Here is a 21,007-nt window from a genome sequence, read left to right as displayed (position 1 = left end):
GGAACAAAGCCCGGATTTAGACGGGAAGCGGAGATCTCACGGAGAAACTGGAATTTTCTATTGTTTTTGAATTGTTCCTTAATTGTAGCCTCAGTAATAATTGTAAAAAATACCGTAATTCTCCTAATATAAGGGAATCAGAGGGGTTTATGGGTGGGGTGGTTACAAAGCAGCAGGAAGGATCTGATCATTCTCTAAAGTTTAGAGTTTTTAGGATAGAAAATATATCACGATATGCAAAGAGTTAAATTAAAGGGGAGGAAAAACTTGTATCATTATACATCATCCCATAAGTCGATTCTGGGTCGCACCAATTATTTTCTGTTACTTTGTGTTATAGTTATGCCATGCAGCCCCGGGGGCCTCTTTACCGTGGATTGTATTTTTAAACATAATTTAGAATTTCTAATCCGGATCACATGGTAGTGTCCTCCAATATTGTCAACAATACTTTAGACAGTAACGCCACTTGAATTCGTATTCGCACCCTTCAAATCTGGTACAGAATCCATAGAGATGCATAGAGTATGGGAGAGTATATAAATCTGAAATCCGGACACTGCGAGCCACCTCCAGTTTTGAAGTCTTGTTATTTAAAATTCAACATTTTCAATTTTTCCCAATGCTATAGATCTCTGCTTGCTGTCAATGAACAGGAATCATGATAATCCCGTTTCGCCATCCAGTTTAATCAGTTTTGCCTGCACGGATACAATGAGGCACATTTACTTACTCGGCTGCAGTCTGGCGCGATTCACTAAGATCGTGCGCCAGATTTCCTGCATGTGTCGCTACCCAGGTCCGCTGGAGTTCACCTTCTTCTTCCCGGTGCATGTAAATGCATGGCTTGGGACACAATTTTTAAGTTAAATCCCGAGATTTGTCCGAATCCGTCGCATCGTCCGACGGGACGCCCCTTGAATTGTGTGCGCGATTTCATCACAATCCGATTGAGTACGACACAATCACCTACTAAATACCTGTCCCAGCAGCGTGATCCCTGAAACCGTCGGAAAACCCAATGGAAATGCGGCCGCAGGACCCTTAGTAAATAAGTCCCAATAATGTGACACAACAAGGAAGAATAATAATAATATTAATAATAACAATACTAATGAATAAGAAGAAGAAGAATGAGAGGAATAAGATTTATACTTCTGCTGAGCTGAGGTTCTGTTACAATGGGGCAGATTTACTTACCCGGTCCATTCGCGATCCAGCGGCGCGTTCTCTGCGGTGGATTCGGGTCCGGCCGGGATTCATTAAGGCAGTTCTTCCGACGTCCACCAGGTGGCGCTGCTGCGCTGAAGTTCCCCGGAATGCACACAAGTTCACCGGCCTATTCCTAGTGAAGGTAAGTGCAAGCTCTGCGACACTTTTTTTGTTTTAAATGCGGCGCTTTTTCCGAATCCGTCGGGTTTTCGTTTGGCCACGCCCCCCGATTTCCGTCACGTGCACGCCAGCGCCGATGCGTCACAATCCGATCGCGTGCGCCAAAATCCCGGGGCAATTCAGGGGAAATCGGCAAAAATCGGAAATATTACCAATAGAAGTATAAGGGGATTGTATACAGGAGGATCTCAAGCTGAACTATCACACATGAGAGCCCTGAGAAGGGTGACAAAATCGTCCCTGTGCCCCATCTGACACATTGTAACAGACCCTTCGCTGTGTGAGGAGTAAAAGGAACAAACAGATTTTGAGCCTATGTTTATGTGAAACAAAGTGGCAGATCTATTGTAACAGACCCTCAGCTGTGGGAGGTAGTATGACTATAAAGATGCTCAGGATCTGATTTCTATTCACTGACTGAAAGGATCTTGATAACAGAAAGAAGAAATAAAAAATTGCAATACTTTTAGTGACCGATCTCTGGGGACAGTGGATATTTCAATAGGAGATAAATTACCCCCCCAACTTATATCACAAGAAGAAATATGTGTAACAACTGATGGGCAGTGTCCATGGCAACACCGGATGTGTAACTATGCGCCTGAAATACAAAACTGATGTGTGTCACCCGTAACCATAGTGATGCACAATGTATTAAGAAGTTTCTGCGGCTCATAGATCATAAAAGGAGAATAATGAGCCCATCCACTGAAAACACAACAGAACATTGTAACTACTATAATACTGCCCCCTATGTACAGGAATATAACTACTATAATACTGCCCCTATGTACAAGAATATAACTACTATAATACTGCCCCCTATGTACAGGAATATAACTACTATAATACTGGCCCCTATGTACAAGAATATAACTACTATAATACTGCCCCCTATGTACAAGAATATAACTACTATAATACTGCCCCCTATGTACAAGAATATAACTACTATAATACTGCCCCCTATGTACAAGAATATAACTACTATAATACTGCCCCTATGTACAAGAATATAACTACTATAATACTGCTCCCTATGTACAAGAATATAACTACTATAATACTGCCCCCTATGTACAGGAATATAACTACTATAATACTGCCCCTATGTACAAGAATATAACTACTATAATACTGCCCCCTATGTACAGGAATATAACTACTATAATACTGGCCCCTATGTACAAGAATATAACTACTATAATACTGCCCCCTATGTACAAGAATATAACTACTATAATACTGCCCCCTATGTACAAGAATATAACTACTATAATACTGCCCCCTATGTACAAGAATATAACTACTATAATACTGCCCCTATGTACAAGAATATAACTACTATAATACTGCTCCCTATGTACAAGAATATAACTACTATAATACTGCCCCTATGTACAAGAATATAATTACTATAATACTGCCCCCTATGTACAAGAATATAACTACTATAATACTGCCCCCTATGTACAAGAATATAACTACTATAATACTGCCCCCTATGTACAAGAATATAACTACTATAATACTGCCCCCTATGTACAAGAATATAACTACTATAATACTGCTCCCTATGTACAAGAATATAACTACTATAATACTGCTCCCTATGTTCAAGAATATAACTACTATAATACTGCCCCCTATGTACAAGAATATAACTACTATAATACTGCCTCCTATGTACAAGAATATAACTGCTATAATACTGCCCCCTATGTACAGGAATATAACTACTATAATACTGCCCCCTATGTACAGGAATATAACTACTATAATACTGCCCCCTATGTACAAGAATATAACTACTATAATACTGCCCCTATGTACAAGTATATAACTACTATAATACTGCCCCCTATGTACAAGAATATAACTACTATAATACTGCCCCCTATGTACAAGAATATAACTACTATAATACTGTCCCCTATGTACAGGAATATAACTACTATAATACTGCCCCCTATGTACAAGAATATAACTACTATAATACTGCCCCCTATGTACAAGAATATAACTAATATAATACTGCCCCCTATGTACAAGAATATAACTACTATAATACCGTCCCCTATGTACAAGAATATAACTACTATAATACTGCCCCCTATGTACAAGAATATAACTACTATAATACTGCCCCCTATGTACAGGAATATAACTACTATAATACTGCCCCCTATGTACAAGAATATAACTACTATAATACTGCCCCCTGTGTACAAGAATATAACTACTATAATACTGCCCCCTATGTACAAGAATATAACTGCTATAATACTGCCCCCTATGTACAAGAATATAACTACTATAATACTGTCCCCTATGTACAAGAATATAACTACTATAATACTGCCCCCTATGTACAGGAATATAACTACTATAATACTGCCCCCTATGTACAGGAATATAACTACTATAATACTGCCCCCTATGTACAAGAATATAACTACTATAATACTGCCCCCTATGTACAGGAATATAACTACTATAATACTGCCTCCTATGTACAGGAATATAACTACTATAATACTGCCCCTATGTACAAGAATATAACTACTATAATACTGCCCCTATGTACAGGAATATAACTACTATAATACTGCCCCCTATGTACAGGAATATAACTACTATAATACTGCCCCCTATGTACAAGAATATAACTACTATAATACTGCCCCCTATGTACAGGAATATAACTACTATAATACTGCCCCCTATGTACAAGAATATAACTACTATAATACTGCCCCCTATGTACAGGAATATAACTACTATAATACTGCCCCCTATGTACAAGAATATAACTCCTATAATACTGCCCCCTATGTACAGGAATATAACTACTATAATACTGCCCCCTATGTACAAGAATATAACTACTATAATACTGCCCCCTATGTACAGGAATATAACTACTATAATACTGCCCCCTATGTACAAGAATATAACTACTATAATACTGTCCCCTATGTACAAGAATATAACTACTATAATACTGCCCCCTATGTACAAGAATATAACTACTATAATACTGCCCCCTATGTACAGGAATATAACTACTATAATACTGCCCCCTACGTACAAGAATATAACTACTATAATACTGCCCCCTATGTACAAGAATATAACTACTATAATACTGCCCCCTATGTACAAGAATATAACTACTATAATACTGTCCCCTATGTACAAGAATATAACTACTATAATACTGCCCCCTATGTACAGGAATATAACTACTATAATACTGCCCCCTATGTACAGGAATATAACTACTATAATACTGCCTCCTATGTACAGGAATATAACTACTATAATACTGCCCCTATGTACAAGAATATAACTACTATAATACTGCCCCTATGTACAAGAATATAACTACTATAATACTGCCCCTATGTACAGGAATATAACTACTATAATACTGCCCCCTATGTACAGGAATATAACTACTATAATACTGCCCCTATGTACAAGAATATAACTACTATAATACTGCCCCCTATGTACAGGAATATAACTACTATAATACTGGCCCCTATGTACAAGAATATAACTACTATAATACTGCCCCCTATGTACAAGAATATAACTACTATAATACTGCCCCCTATGTACAAGAATATAACTACTATAATACTGCCCCCTATGTACAAGAATATAACTACTATAATACTGCCCCTATGTACAAGAATATAACTACTATAATACTGCTCCCTATGTACAAGAATATAACTACTATAATACTGCCCCTATGTACAAGAATATAATTACTATAATACTGCCCCCTATGTACAAGAATATAACTACTATAAAACTGCCCCCTATGTACAAGAATATAACTACTATAATACTGCCCCCTATGTACAAGAATATAACTACTATAATACTGCCCCCTATGTACAAGAATATAACTACTATAATACTGCTCCCTATGTACAAGAATATAACTACTATAATACTGCTCCCTATGTTCAAGAATATAACTACTATAATACTGCCCCCTATGTACAAGAATATAACTACTATAATACTGCCTCCTATGTACAAGAATATAACTGCTATAATACTGCCCCCTATGTACAGGAATATAACTACTATAATACTGCCCCCTATGTACAGGAATATAACTACTATAATACTGCCCCCTATGTACAAGAATATAACTACTATAATACTGCCCCTATGTACAAGTATATAACTACTATAATACTGCCCCCTATGTACAAGAATATAACTACTATAATACTGCCCCCTATGTACAAGAATATAACTACTATAATACTGTCCCCTATGTACAGGAATATAACTACTATAATACTGCCCCCTATGTACAAGAATATAACTACTATAATACTGCCCCCTATGTACAAGAATATAACTAATATAATACTGCCCCCTATGTACAAGAATATAACTACTATAATACCGTCCCCTATGTACAAGAATATAACTACTATAATACTGCCCCCTATGTACAAGAATATAACTACTATAATACTGCCCCCTATGTACAGGAATATAACTACTATAATACTGCCCCCTATGTACAAGAATATAACTACTATAATACTGCCCCCTGTGTACAAGAATATAACTACTATAATACTGCCCCCTATGTACAAGAATATAACTGCTATAATACTGCCCCCTATGTACAAGAATATAACTACTATAATACTGTCCCCTATGTACAAGAATATAACTACTATAATACTGCCCCCTATGTACAGGAATATAACTACTATAATACTGCCCCCTATGTACAGGAATATAACTACTATAATACTGCCCCCTATGTACAAGAATATAACTACTATAATACTGCCCCCTATGTACAGGAATATAACTACTATAATACTGCCTCCTATGTACAGGAATATAACTACTATAATACTGCCCCTATGTACAAGAATATAACTACTATAATACTGCCCCTATGTACAGGAATATAACTACTATAATACTGCCCCCTATGTACAGGAATATAACTACTATAATACTGCCCCCTATGTACAAGAATATAACTACTATAATACTGCCCCCTATGTACAGGAATATAACTACTATAATACTGCCCCCTATGTACAAGAATATAACTACTATAATACTGCCCCCTATGTACAAGAATATAACTACTATAATACTGCCCCCTATGTACAGGAATATAACTCCTATAATACTGCCCCCTATGTACAGGAATATAACTACTATAATACTGCCCCCTATGTACAAGAATATAACTACTATAATACTGTCCCCTATGTACAAGAATATAACTACTATAATACTGCCCCCTATGTACAAGAATATAACTACTATAATACTGCCCCCTATGTACAGGAATATAACTACTATAATACTGCCCCCTACGTACAAGAATATAACTACTATAATACTGCCCCCTATGTACAAGAATATAACTACTATAATACTGCCCCCTATGTACAAGAATATAACTACTATAATACTGTCCCCTATGTACAAGAATATAACTACTATAATACTGCCCCCTATGTACAGGAATATAACTACTATAATACTGCCCCCTATGTACAGGAATATAACTACTATAATACTGCCTCCTATGTACAGGAATATAACTACTATAATACTGCCCCTATGTACAAGAATATAACTACTATAATACTGCCCCTATGTACAAGAATATAACTACTATAATACTGCCCCTATGTACAGGAATATAACTACTATAATACTGCCCCCTATGTACAGGAATATAACTACTATAATACTGCTCCCTATGTACAGGAATATAACTACTATAATACTGCCCCCTATGTACAATAATATAACTACTATAATACTGCCCCTATGTACAAGAATATAACTACTATAATACTGCCCCTATGTACAGGAATATAACTACTATAATACTGCCCCCTATGTACAGGAATATAACTACTATAATACTGCTCCCTATGTACAGGAATATAACTACTATAATACTGCCCCCTATGTACAAGAATATAACTACTATAATACTGCCCCCTATGTACAAGAATATAACTACTATAATACTGACCCCTATGTATAAGAATATAACTACTATAATACTGCCCCCTATGTACAAGAATATAACTACTATAATACTGCCCCCTATGTACAGGAATATAACTACTATAATACTGCCCCCTATGTACAAGAATATAACTACTATAATACTGCCCCCTATGTACAAGAATATAACTACTATAATACTGCCCCCTATGTACAGGAATATAACTACTATAATACTGCCCCCTATGTACAAGAATATAACTACTATAATACTGTCCCCTATGTACAAGAATATAACTACTATAATACTGCCCCCTATGTACAAGAATATAACTACTATAATACTGCCCCCTATGTACAGGAATATAACTACTATAATACTGCCCCCTACGTACAAGAATATAACTACTATAATACTGCCCCCTATGTACAAGAATATAACTACTATAATACTGCCCCCTATGTACAAGAATATAACTACTATAATACTGCCCCCTATGTACAAGAATATAACTACTATAATACTGTCCCCTATGTACAAGAATATAACTACTATAATACTGCCCCCTATGTACAGGAATATAACTACTATAATACTGCCCCCTATGTACAGGAATATAACTACTATAATACAGCCTCCTATGTACAGGAATATAACTACTATAATACTGCCCCCTATGTACAAGAATATAACTACTATAATACTGCCCCCTATGTACAGGAATATAACTACTATAATACTGCCCCCTATGTACAAGAATATAACTACTATAATACTGCCCCTATGTACAAGAATATAACTACTATAATACTGCCCCCTATGTACAAGAATATAACTACTATAATACTGCCTCCTATGTACAAGAATATAACTACTATAATACTGCTCCTTATGTACAAGAATATAACTACTATAATACTGCCCCTATGTACAAGAATATAACTACTATAATACTGCCCCCTATGTACAAGAATATAACTACTATAATACTGCCTCCTATGTACAAGAATATAACTACTATAATACTGCCCCTATGTACAAGAATATAACTACTATAATACTGCCCCCTATGTACAAGAATATAACTACTATAATACTGCCCCCTATGTACAAGAATATAACTACTATAATACTGCCCCCTATGTACAAGAATATAACTACTATAATACTGCCCCCTATGTACAAGAATATAACTACCATAATAATGCCACCTATGTACAAGAATATAACTACTATAATACTGCCCCCTATGTACAAGAATATAACTATCATAATAATGCCACCTATGTACAGGAATATAACTACTATAATACTGCCCCCTATGTACAGGAATATAACTACTATAATACTGCCCCCTATGTACAAGAATATAACTACTATAATACTGTCCCCTATGTACAAGAATATAACTACTATAATACTGCCCCCTATGTACAGGAATATAACTACTATAATACTGCCCCCTATGTACAAGAATATAACTACTATAATACTGCCCCCTATGTACAAGAATATAACTACTATAATACTGCCCCCTATGTACAGGAATATAACTACTATAATACTGCCCCCTATGGGATATAATGTTATGAATCATATTCCTTGCAGTGGCTGTTGGCACAGAAAGAGTTAATGATTGGGTGCGATGTTCTGCTACAAGCTGAGCGCAGATTATAAATATCCTGACACCATTATAGGGGGATTAATACCGCGCTGCGTCCCCCCTCTCGTGCAATGGTTGTCGCTGTGGTGCGGCTGCGACTATTTTTACTGCGCATAAAACAGATTTTCAATTTCTTCAGCAGAAGCTACAATCCCGTGTAATTGTAGTCGTCCTGATTCCGCCGTGAACCAGATCAGGGTTTTTTTAGCTTCTTTTGTCCCTTTGTATATTACGATAAAAATAATCGCCTCCCGTGCCGCGCTCTCCTCCCTCTCTCTGATGCGTCGCCATCCTCATTCTTTCTGAGATAACCCAAATCATTTGTGCGGAGACGCGAATGAGAACTGAGAGATTGTATGAGAAGTATCTATTCCTGAGAAACATCTAGAAAATGTGTAGCAGCAGGACTGTGGAAATATGGATTTAAATGACAGGAGTGCAGGTTCTCCAAGTGCAGTAGGGCCGTGTCCTCACACTGCTGTGTTCTGTGCTCTCTGCAGCCACTGTTATTTATTGTCCCCGGAGAGATGTGTAACCATTCTATTGTGTATATTGTTAGTAGCAGCAGAACTGTAAAATATATAATCCAGGATTATAGCTTCTCCAAGTGCAGTAGGGCTGTGTCCTCACACTGCTGTGTTCTGTGCTCTCTGCAGCCACTGTTATTTATTGTGCCCGGAGAGATGTGTAACCATTCTATTGTGTATATTGTTAGTAGCAGCAGAACTGTAAAATATATAATCCAGGATTATAGCTTCTCCAAGTGCAGTAGGGCCGTGTCCTCACACTGCTGTGCTCTCTGGAGCCAGTGTTAGGTATTGTTCCTGGAGAGTTGTGTGATCCCACCTTTGTGTTTGTTGTCAGTAGTAACAGGACATTAAAAATATGGATTTATATGACAGTACTGGGGGCAGGTCCTCACACTGCTGTGTTCTGTACTCTCCGCAGCCAGTATTGTCCCTGGAGAGCTGCGCATTTATAAACATTTGTGTATTTTGTTAGTAGCAGCAGAACTGTGAAATATGTATTCCAGGATTACAGCTTCACTAAGTGCACTAGGGGTGTGTCCTCACACTGCTGTGCTCTGTGCATTAACACAAATAATAATATGCTCAGATATTTCATATCCTTGAGCCATTACATACAATCCAGTTCTAGATGAAAAATCTAACACCCATCTAATCTGATACATTGTAACAGACCCTCAGCTGTGTGAGCAAAACAAGACGGTGGTCTTATCTCGCACTATTTATATTGGTGCAGCAGCTTTGTTACAATGTATCAGTGTGCAATCAGGGGCAGGTGATAGATCTGTGTGGTGTAGACTGGATACATTGTAACAAAGATCTTGCCATAAGAAACATCATGTATCAGAGTCTCCTCCCCGTTGTCTGCCTCTGATATGACCACCAGCTTACTGACTGTTTCCACTGCCCTGATGAGAGAATGACATGTTATTACTCCTCTCCATGGTCAACCCAATGAGACACATTCCCGAGATCAGTAGGTGGGGGGGAGGGATGGGGACCCCGGGAACTTGAGGCCCCACACACCCCTGTAGATGAGGATTCTACTCACATATTGAATGACCTTGACCTGAAGAGAAGCTGCATCCAGGTCGTAGAGTTCACCTGAGGACAAGACACAGACATAGGACAAGTCACTGGCTGTAAGGGGAACCCCAGTCAAAGAGCCCCCCCCCCCCCAACCCGTAAAAAATAAAATAAAATTCCTGCTGCCTAAGGGAAGTGAGTAATCTATGACCACCAGGGGTGCAGGTATTATGGGTAGGACACACACCCTCTGCATCTATACACTGACTACATGCACACACCAAACATTTATACCCTCTCTACCAAAAACCACTGCACCCTCATCCGATATCCAAACCCCCTGCACCAGTGATAGAGAAATAAGGAAGCACTGTATAGAAGGAAAGCAATATATAAATGAGGGGGCTCTGCATAGAAGGAAAGCAATATATAAATGAGGGGACTCTGCATAGAAGGAAAGCAATATATAAATGAGGGGGCTCTGTATAGAAGGAAAGCAATATATAAATGAGGGGGCTCTGTATAGAAGGAAAGCAATATATAAATGAGGGGGCTCTGTATAGAAGGAAAGCAATATATAAATGAGGGGGCTCTGTATATAAATGAATGAGGGGGCACTTTATAGTATATATGTGTATGTGTGTGTATATATATATATATATATATATATATATATATATATATATATATACAGGGGTTGCAATTGTGTAAGTGACTATATTAACTTTAGGGCCGCAGTGTGATCTGCCAGCAAATTCATCGGCAATAAGTCAAAGCTGGAGGAGTTATTGAGAAGTTTCTCATGGAGAAGAATCATTACTACGCTTTAAGAAATCCCAAACTACAGGGGGCGCTATAAAGATTATGATGCCCCATAATTTCTATTTATTCCCCTTCCCTGCACCCAACATCCCCCCCACCTATCTTAATAAACTGCTACAACCACAGCCTATGTATATGCACACACCCACTTACATCCAAACCTACTCCCCAAACATCCCCTCTGTACTGTCCCCCTTTATTTCCAAATCTTTGTCACCCATTGTCCCCTGCACCCCAGTATTAGATGGGAACCATACATTAGGATTGTGTATGCTTTATATACAGCAGCAGTAATACGGCAGTATTATACAGTCTCCATATGGTAGTATAATACAGGGCTCTGTATGTGTGGTACATGGCAGTATTATGGGTGCTATACCTGGCAGGTAAGTCTACAATGTTATAAATGATAATATGTACCCCCTCTGCCCCCTGTTGTTCCCCTGTAGGTGTCAGTATACACTATATGATGATATTATGGGCTCATCTCGTACCGCACAGCTGCAGGATCTTCCGGTCCAGTTCATCATAGTTTTCTTTCTGTACAGGTTCTGGTTTGACCAATGATTTCTCTGAGGAGGCACCGGACAGGTTGACTTGAGGCCACGGCTGTAACTTCTGGACCGCCAGCACCCGCTTACAGGCCACCAGCATCTGTGAAGCACAAAAATATCTCCTGTAAGGGACAATCAGTAATTTATAAGGTAAAGAAAGGTACAAACCTATCAATATCTGTAGTCACCACTAGAGGGAGCTCACTACATACAGATTATACACCAGCACTAGGGGGAGCTCACTGCATACAGATTATACACCACCACTAGGGGGAGCTCACTGCATACAGATTATACACCACCACAAGGAGGAGCTCACTACATACAGATTATACACCACCACTAGGAGGAGCTCACTACATACACATTATACACCACCACTAGGAGGAGATCACTACATACAGATTATACATCCACCACTAGGGGGAGATCACTACATACAGATTATACACCACCACTAGGGGAGCTCACTACATACACATTATACACCACCACTAGGGGGAGATCACTACATACAGATTATACAGCCACCACTAGGAGGAGATCACTACATACTGATTATACACCACCACTAGGAGGAGCTCACTACATACACATTATACACCACCACTAGGAGGAGATCACTACATACAGATTATACACCACCACTTGGGGGAGCTCACTACATACAGATTATACACCACCACTAGGGGGAGCTCACTACATACAGATTATACACCACCACTAGGAGGAGCTCACTACATACAGATTATACACCACCACTAGGGGGAGCTCACTGCATACAGATTATACACCACCACAAGGAGGAGCTCACTACATACAGATTATACACCACCACTAGGGGGAGATCACTACATACAGATTATACACCACCACTAGGGGGAGCTCACTACATACAGATTCTACACCACCACTAGGGGGAGCTCACTACATACAGATTATACACCACCACTAGGAGGAGCTCACTACATACACATTATACACCACCACTAGGAGGAGATCACTACATACAGATTATACACCACCACTAGGGGGAGCTCACTACATACAGATTATACACCACCACTAGGGGGAGCTCACTACATACAGATTATACACCACCACTAGGGGGAGCTCACTACATACAGATTATACACCACCACAAGGAGGAGCTCACTACATACAGATTATACACCACCACTAGGGGGAGATCACTACATACAGATTATACACCACCACTAGGGGGAGCACACTACATACAGATTATACACCACCACTAGGAGGAGCTCACTACATACAGATTATACACCACCACTAGGAGGAGATCACTACATATAGATTATACACCACCACTAGGGGGAGATCACTACATTAAGATTATACACCACCACTAGGGGGAGCTCACTACATACAGATTATACACCACCACTAGGGGGAGCTCACTACATACAGATTATACACCACCACTAGGGGGAGCTCACTACATACAGATTATACACCACCACAAGGAGGAGCTCACTACATACAGATTATACACCACCACTAGGGGGAGATCACTACATACAGATTATAAACCACCACTAGGGGAAGCTCACTACATACAGATTACACCACCACTAGGGGAAGCTCACTACATACAGATTACACCACCACTAGGGGAAGCTCACTACATACAGATTACACCACCACTAGGGGAAGCTCACTACATACAAATTACACCACCACTAGGGGGAGATCACTACATACATATTATACAGCCACCACTAGGGGGAGCTCACTACATACAGATTATATACTACCACCAGGGGGAGCTCACTACATACAGATTATACAGCACCACTAGGGGGAGATCACTACATACAGATTATACACCACCACTAGGAGGAGATCACTACATACAGATTATACACCACCACTAGGGGGAGCTCACTGCATACAGATTATACACCACCACTAGGGGGAGCTCACTACATACAGATTATACATCACCACTAGGGGGAGATCACTACATGCAGATTATACACCACCACTAGGGGGAGATCACTACATACAGATTATACACCACCACTAGGAGGAGCTCACTACATACAGATTATACACCACCACTAGGGGGAGATCACTACATACAGATTATACACCACCACTAGAAAGAGCTCACTACATACAGATTACAAACCACCACTAGGGGGAGCTCACTACATACAGATTATACAGCCACCACTAGGGGGAGCTCACTACATACAGATTATTTACCACCACCAGGGGGAGCTCACTACATACAGATTATACAGCACCACTAGGGGTAGATCACTACATACAGATTATACACCACCACTAGGAGGAGATCACTACATACAGATTATACAACACCACTAGGGGGAGCTCACTACATACAGATTATACACCACCACTAGGGGGAGCACACTACATACAGATTATACACCACCACTAGGGGGAGCTCACTACATGCAGATTATACACCACCACTATGGGGAGATCACTACATACAGATTATACACCACCACTAGGAGGAGCTCACTACATACAGATTATACACCACCACTAGGGGGAGCTCACTACATACAGATTATACACCACCACTAGGGGGAACTCACTACATACAGATTATACACCACCACTAGAGAGAGCTCACTACATACAGATTACAAACCACCACTAGGGGGAGCTCACTACATACAGATTATACACCACCACTAGGAGGAGCTCACTACATACAGATTATACACCACCACTAGGGGGAGATCACTACATACAGATTATACACCACCACTAGGGGGAGATCACTACATACAGATTATACACCACCACTAGGGGGAGATCACTACATACAGATTATACACCACTAGGGGGAGATCACTACATACAGATTATACACCACCACTAGGGGGAGATCACTACATACAGATTATACAACCACCACTAGGGGGAGATCACTACATACAGATTATACACCACCACTAGGGGGAGATCACTACATACAGATTATACACCACCACTAGGGGGAGCTCACTACATACAGATTATAAACCACCACTAGGGGGAGATCACTACATACAGATTATACACCACCACTAGGGGAAGCTCACTACATACATATTATACACCACCACTAGGAGGAACTCACTACATACAGATTATACACCACCACTAGGAGGAGCTCACTACATACAGATTATACACCACCACTAGGGGGAACTCACTACATACAGATTATACACCACCACTAGAAAGAGCTCACTACATACAGATTACAAACCACCACTAGGGGGAGCTCACTACATACAGATTATACAGCCACCACTAGGGGGAGCTCACTACATACAGATTATATACCACCACCAGGGGGAGCTCACTACATACAGATTATACAGCACCACTAGGGGGAGATCACTACATACAGATTATACACCACCACTAGGAGGAGCTCACTACATACAGATTATACACCACCACTAGGGGGAGCTCACTACATACATATTATACACCACCACTAGGAGAAGCTCACTACATACAGATTATACACCACCACTAGGAGGAGCTCACTACATACAGATTATACAGCCACCACTAGGAGGAGCTCACTACATACAGATTATACACCACCACTAGGGGGAGATCACTACATACACATTATACACCACCACTAGGGGGAGATCACTACATACAGATTATACACCACCACTAGGGGGAGATCACTACATACAGATTATACACCACCACTAGGGGGAGATCACTACATACAGATTATACACCACCACTAGAGGGAGATCACTACATACATATTATACACCACCACTAGGAGGAGCTCACTACATACAGATTATACAACCACCACTAGGGGGAGATCACTACATACAGATTATACACCACCACTAGGGGGAGCTCACTACAAACAGATTATACACCACCACTAGGGGGAGCTCACTACATACAGATTATAAACCACCACTAGGGGAAGCTCACTACATACATATTATACACCACCACTAGGAGGAACTCACTACATACAGATTATACACCACCACTAGGGGGAGCTCACTACATACAGATTATACACCACCACTAGGGGGAGATCACTACATACAGATTATACACCACCACTAGGAGGAGCTCACTACATACAGATTATACACCACCACTAGGGGGAGATCACTACATACAGATTATACACCACCACTAGGGGGAGCTCACTACATACAGATTACAAACCACCACTAGGGGGAGCTCACTACATACAGATTATACACCACCACTAGGAGGGGCTCACTACATACAGATTATACACCACCACTAGGGGAAGCTCACTACATACAGATTATACACCACCACTAGGGGGAGATCACTACATACAGATTATACACCACCACTAGGGGGAGATCACTACATACAGATTATACACCACCACTAGGAGGAGCTCACTACATACAGATTATATACCACCACTAGGGGGAGCTCACTACATACATATTATACACCACCACTAGGAGGAGCTCACTACATACAGATTATACAGCCACCACTAGGGGCAGCTCATTACATACTGATTATACAGCACCACTAGGGGGAAATCACTACATACACATTATACACCACCACTAGGGGGAGCTCACTACATACAGATTATACACCACCACTAGGGGGAGCTCACTATATACAGATTATACACCACTACTAGGGGGAGCTCACTACATACAGATTATACACCAGCACTAGGGGGGGATCACTACATACAGATTATACACCACCACTAGGGGGAGATCACTACATACAGATTATACAGTCACCACTAGGAGGAGATCACTACATACAGATTATACACCACCACTAGGGGGAGATCACTACATACAGATTATACACCACCACTAGGGGGAGATCACTACATACAGATTATACAGTCTCCACTAGGGGGAGCTCACTACATACAGATTATACACCACCACTAGGGGGAGCTCACTACATACAGATTATACAGTCACCACTAGGGGGAGCTCACTACATACAGATTATACACCACCACTAGGGGGAGCTCACTACATACAGATTATACAGCCACCACTAGGAGGAGATCACTACATACAGATTATACAGCCACCACAAGGGGGAGATCACTACATACAGATTATACACCACCACTAGGAGAAGATCACTACATACAGATTATACACCACCACTAGGGGGAGGTCACTACATACAGATTATACACCACCACTAGGGGGAGCTCACTACATACAGATTATACACCACCACTAGGGGGAGATCACTACATACAGATTATACACCACCACTAGGGGGAGATCACTACATACAGATTATACACCACCACTAGGGGGAGCTCACTACATACAGATTATACATCACCACTAGGGGGAGATCACTACATACAGATAATACACCACCACTAGGGGGAGCTCACTACATACAGATTATACATCACCACTAGGGGGAGATCACTACATACAGATTATACACCACCACTAGGGGGAGCTCACTACATACAGATTATACACCACCACTAGGGGGAGATCACTACAAACAGATTATACACCACCACTAGGAGGAGATCACTACATACAGATTATACACCACCACTAGGGGGAGATCACTACATACAGATTATACACCACCACTAGGGGGAGATCACTACATACAGATTATACACCACCACTAGGGGGAGCTCACTACATACAGATTATACAACACCACTAGGGGGAGATCACTACATACAGATTATACACCACCACTAGGGGGAGATCACTACATACATATTATACACCACCACTAGGGGGAGCTCACTACACACACATTATACAGCCATCTTTTTGTGCCCATATGTCCATTAACTGAAATTTAGATCAAAGCAATAAATAATTAATCGAACACAAAAAGCTGAATAAAAAAATCATTATAATCGGCAACAAAACATTAGAGGAATCTTTGTTCAGCCGGAATTTCCAAGAGGTTTTAGAGAGGAGGCAGATAAGAAGAAACGGCCCAATCCTTTATTACACATGGAGCCCACATATGGCGCCAGCACCGGTGACGGATGGGCGGCTCCTATCAGATGGTATAATCCTGTAGACAAGGCTCCGCCCCCTATCCCGCCTCTTTTGATTAATCTTTCAATCTGCTTCGTTGCACTGGAAATGATTCATTTCATTTTTATAAAATGTTCATTTATTTTGGGACTCCGGGACATTTGCTTCCTCCTGTGCCGCCCGCTGCACAGATATAGGAGAGGGGAGAGAGGGGACGGGTGGCACCGGACCATTGTCTGTAAAGGAGGGGTGGGAAAAGGACATTGTACCACCGAGACCGAGCTTAAAGGGACGCTACAAAAAATGTCCTGGGGCGGTGTACATAATAATGCTGACTGTGCTGATTGTTATAATGTATGCGCCGGTTCTAGGGGGGCACTTACTTTCAGATTTATTACCATTCAGCTGAAATGGCAGTTGGAGGGATATAACTGATACAATGTTGCAATAGTTTAACCCTTTTCTGTCCTTGGTTTTTTTTTAAATTTTACTCCCCGACTTCTTGACTCTTCAGTTTACAGAACTGTCTGAGGGCTCGTTTTTTGTGGGACACATTGTACTTCCTATTGGTTTTATTACCCTATGTTAAGTTTCCTATGGTGTTCGCTGTGTGGGAAAACATTTCTTCATATTTGGATAGATTGGATATTGTGGGACGGGTGGATTCTTAACATATACAGTATATGAAGTAATATGTTTTTTTTATATACAACATGCGCTGTATTTATGCACTAGGAATATATTATTTTAAAATTTTGCAGTTTGTTCAGCACCTCTGGGGTGTTTGAGGCCTAGGGGGTCTGATGGCTCGGATAATATACTATACCTATATGTTGCTTTTTATTGTGTTTCCACTGCCTCACTATTACAGCCTGCCTCTGGTAGGCTGTAGTAGGGATCCTTCCCATCACTGCCACCTGAAGAGCTCACGGCAACGTTATCGCTGTTTAGGGGTTCAGGAAAATATCCACAAAAATCTGATCCCATAACTGTCCCATAGAAAAATAATATTACTGGATGTCTGATAATCCTGTATATCACATTTATCACTTACATGTCTCTCCAGTGTCCGCAGGTTCTGCTCATCGTGATCACTCAACTGACTGCAGTGCATCTGTAATACAAGGAAATTATACAGAGAATAAGAAAAATACAGAATACCGCCAAACAGTGAGAGAGAAAAATACCCTAAATTGATACCAACCTGACACAAAAGCTAAAATATGCTCAAAGTAGCTATATATTATATAAATGAGCAGTATTATAGTAATTATATTCCTGTACATAGGGAGCAGTATTATAGTAGTTATATTCTTGTACATAGGGGGCAGTATTATAGTAGTTATATTCTTGTACATAGGGGGCAGTATTATAGTAGTTATATTCCTGTACATAGGGGGCAGTATTATAGTAGTTATATTCTTGTACATAGGGGACAGTATTATAGTAGTTATATTCTTGTACATAGGGGGCAGTATTATAGTAGTTATATTCTTGTACATAGGGGGCAGTATTATAGTAGTTATATTCTTGTACATAGGGAGCAGTATTATAGCAGTTATATTCTTGTACATAAGGGGCAGTATTATAGTAGTTATATTCTTGTACATAGGGGGCAGTATTATAGTAGTTATATACCTGTACATAGAGGCGGTATTATAGTAGTTATATTCCTGTACATAGGGGGCAGTATTATAGTAGTTATATTCTTGTACATAGGGGGCAGTATTATAGTAATTATATTCTTGTACATAGGGGGCAGTATTATAGTAGTTATATTCCTGTACATAGGGGCAGTATTATAGTAATTATATTCTTGTACATAGGGGGCAGTATTATAGTAGTTATATTCTTGTACATAGGGGGCAGTATTATAGTAGTTATATTCTTGTACATAGGGGGCAGTATTATAGTAGTTATATTCTTGTACATAGGGGGCAGTATTATAGTAGTTATATTCTTGTACATAGGGGGCAGTATTATAGTAGTTATATTCTTGTACATAGGAGGCAGGATTATAGTAGTTATATTCTTGTACATAGGGGACAGTATTATAGTAGTTATATTCTTGTACATAGGGGGCAGTATTATAGTAATTATATTCTTGTACATAGGGGGCAGTATTATAGTAGTTATATTCCTGTACATAGGTGCAGTATTATAGTAGTTATATTCTTGTACATAGGGGGCAGTATTATAGTAGTTATATTCCTGTACATAGGGGGCAGTATTATAGTAGTTATATCCTTGTACATAGGGGGCAGTATTATAGTAGTTATATTCTTGTACATAGGGGCAGTATTATAGTAGTTATATTCTTGTACATAGGGGGCAGTATTATAGTAGTTATATTCCTGTACATAGGGGGCAGTATTATAGTAGTTATATTCTTGTACATAGGGGGCAGTATTATAGTAGTTATATTCTTGTACATAGGGGCAGTATTATAGTAGTTATATCCTTGTACATAGGGGGCAGTATTATAGTAGTTATATTCTTGTACATAGGGGCAGTATTATAGTGGTTATATTCTTGTACATAGGAGGCAGTATTATAGTAGTTATATTCCTGTACATAGGGGGCAGTATTATAGTAGTTATATTCTTGTACATAGGGGACAGTATTATAGTAGTTATATTCTTGTACATAGGGGGCAGTATTATAGTAATTATATTCTTGTACATAGGGGGCAGTATTATAGCGGTAATAATTCCAGCACAGTGAGTACATTATCTGGTTGGGGAGACATACTGCTATGCTGGAGGTAATTTCAGTAATGTAATATAAATGTTTCATGGTTAGAATTCATTCCATGAGATTAATTACACTTTGGGTTCGGTTCTTGGAGCGAGTGTTATTACAGTCCGGGCTCTGATCAGTCATTGGGAGGTTCGGTGGAGTTGAGTCACATTCGCTGTTAATAAAGCAGATGAATGATATTATCAGTGATTGGCGCG

The 21,007-nt window shown here is 39.7% G+C and overlaps 1 protein-coding gene across 4 annotated transcripts in view; it reads right to left on the bottom strand.

The window, feature by feature from the left end:
* Positions 1-21,007, bottom strand: part of PDE2A (phosphodiesterase 2A) — a 456,573-nt gene that overhangs the window by 97,198 nt on the left and 338,368 nt on the right. For all 4 annotated transcript variants that reach the window (XM_072133790.1, XM_072133792.1, XM_072133791.1 and 1 more), the window contains 3 exons: positions 19,105-19,164; positions 11,956-12,115; positions 10,665-10,717 (listed from right to left, as the gene is read on the bottom strand). In XM_072133790.1, the coding sequence (XP_071989891.1) occupies positions 10,665-10,717; positions 11,956-12,115; positions 19,105-19,164 (273 nt within the window). The remainder of the gene's footprint in view (positions 1-10,664; positions 10,718-11,955; positions 12,116-19,104; positions 19,165-21,007) is intronic.

This window comes from Engystomops pustulosus, chromosome 2 (genome assembly GCF_040894005.1).
Source record: "Engystomops pustulosus chromosome 2, aEngPut4.maternal, whole genome shotgun sequence".
Lineage (NCBI taxonomy): Eukaryota > Metazoa > Chordata > Amphibia > Anura > Leptodactylidae > Engystomops > Engystomops pustulosus.
This window is presented reverse-complemented; position numbering and strand designations above follow the sequence as displayed.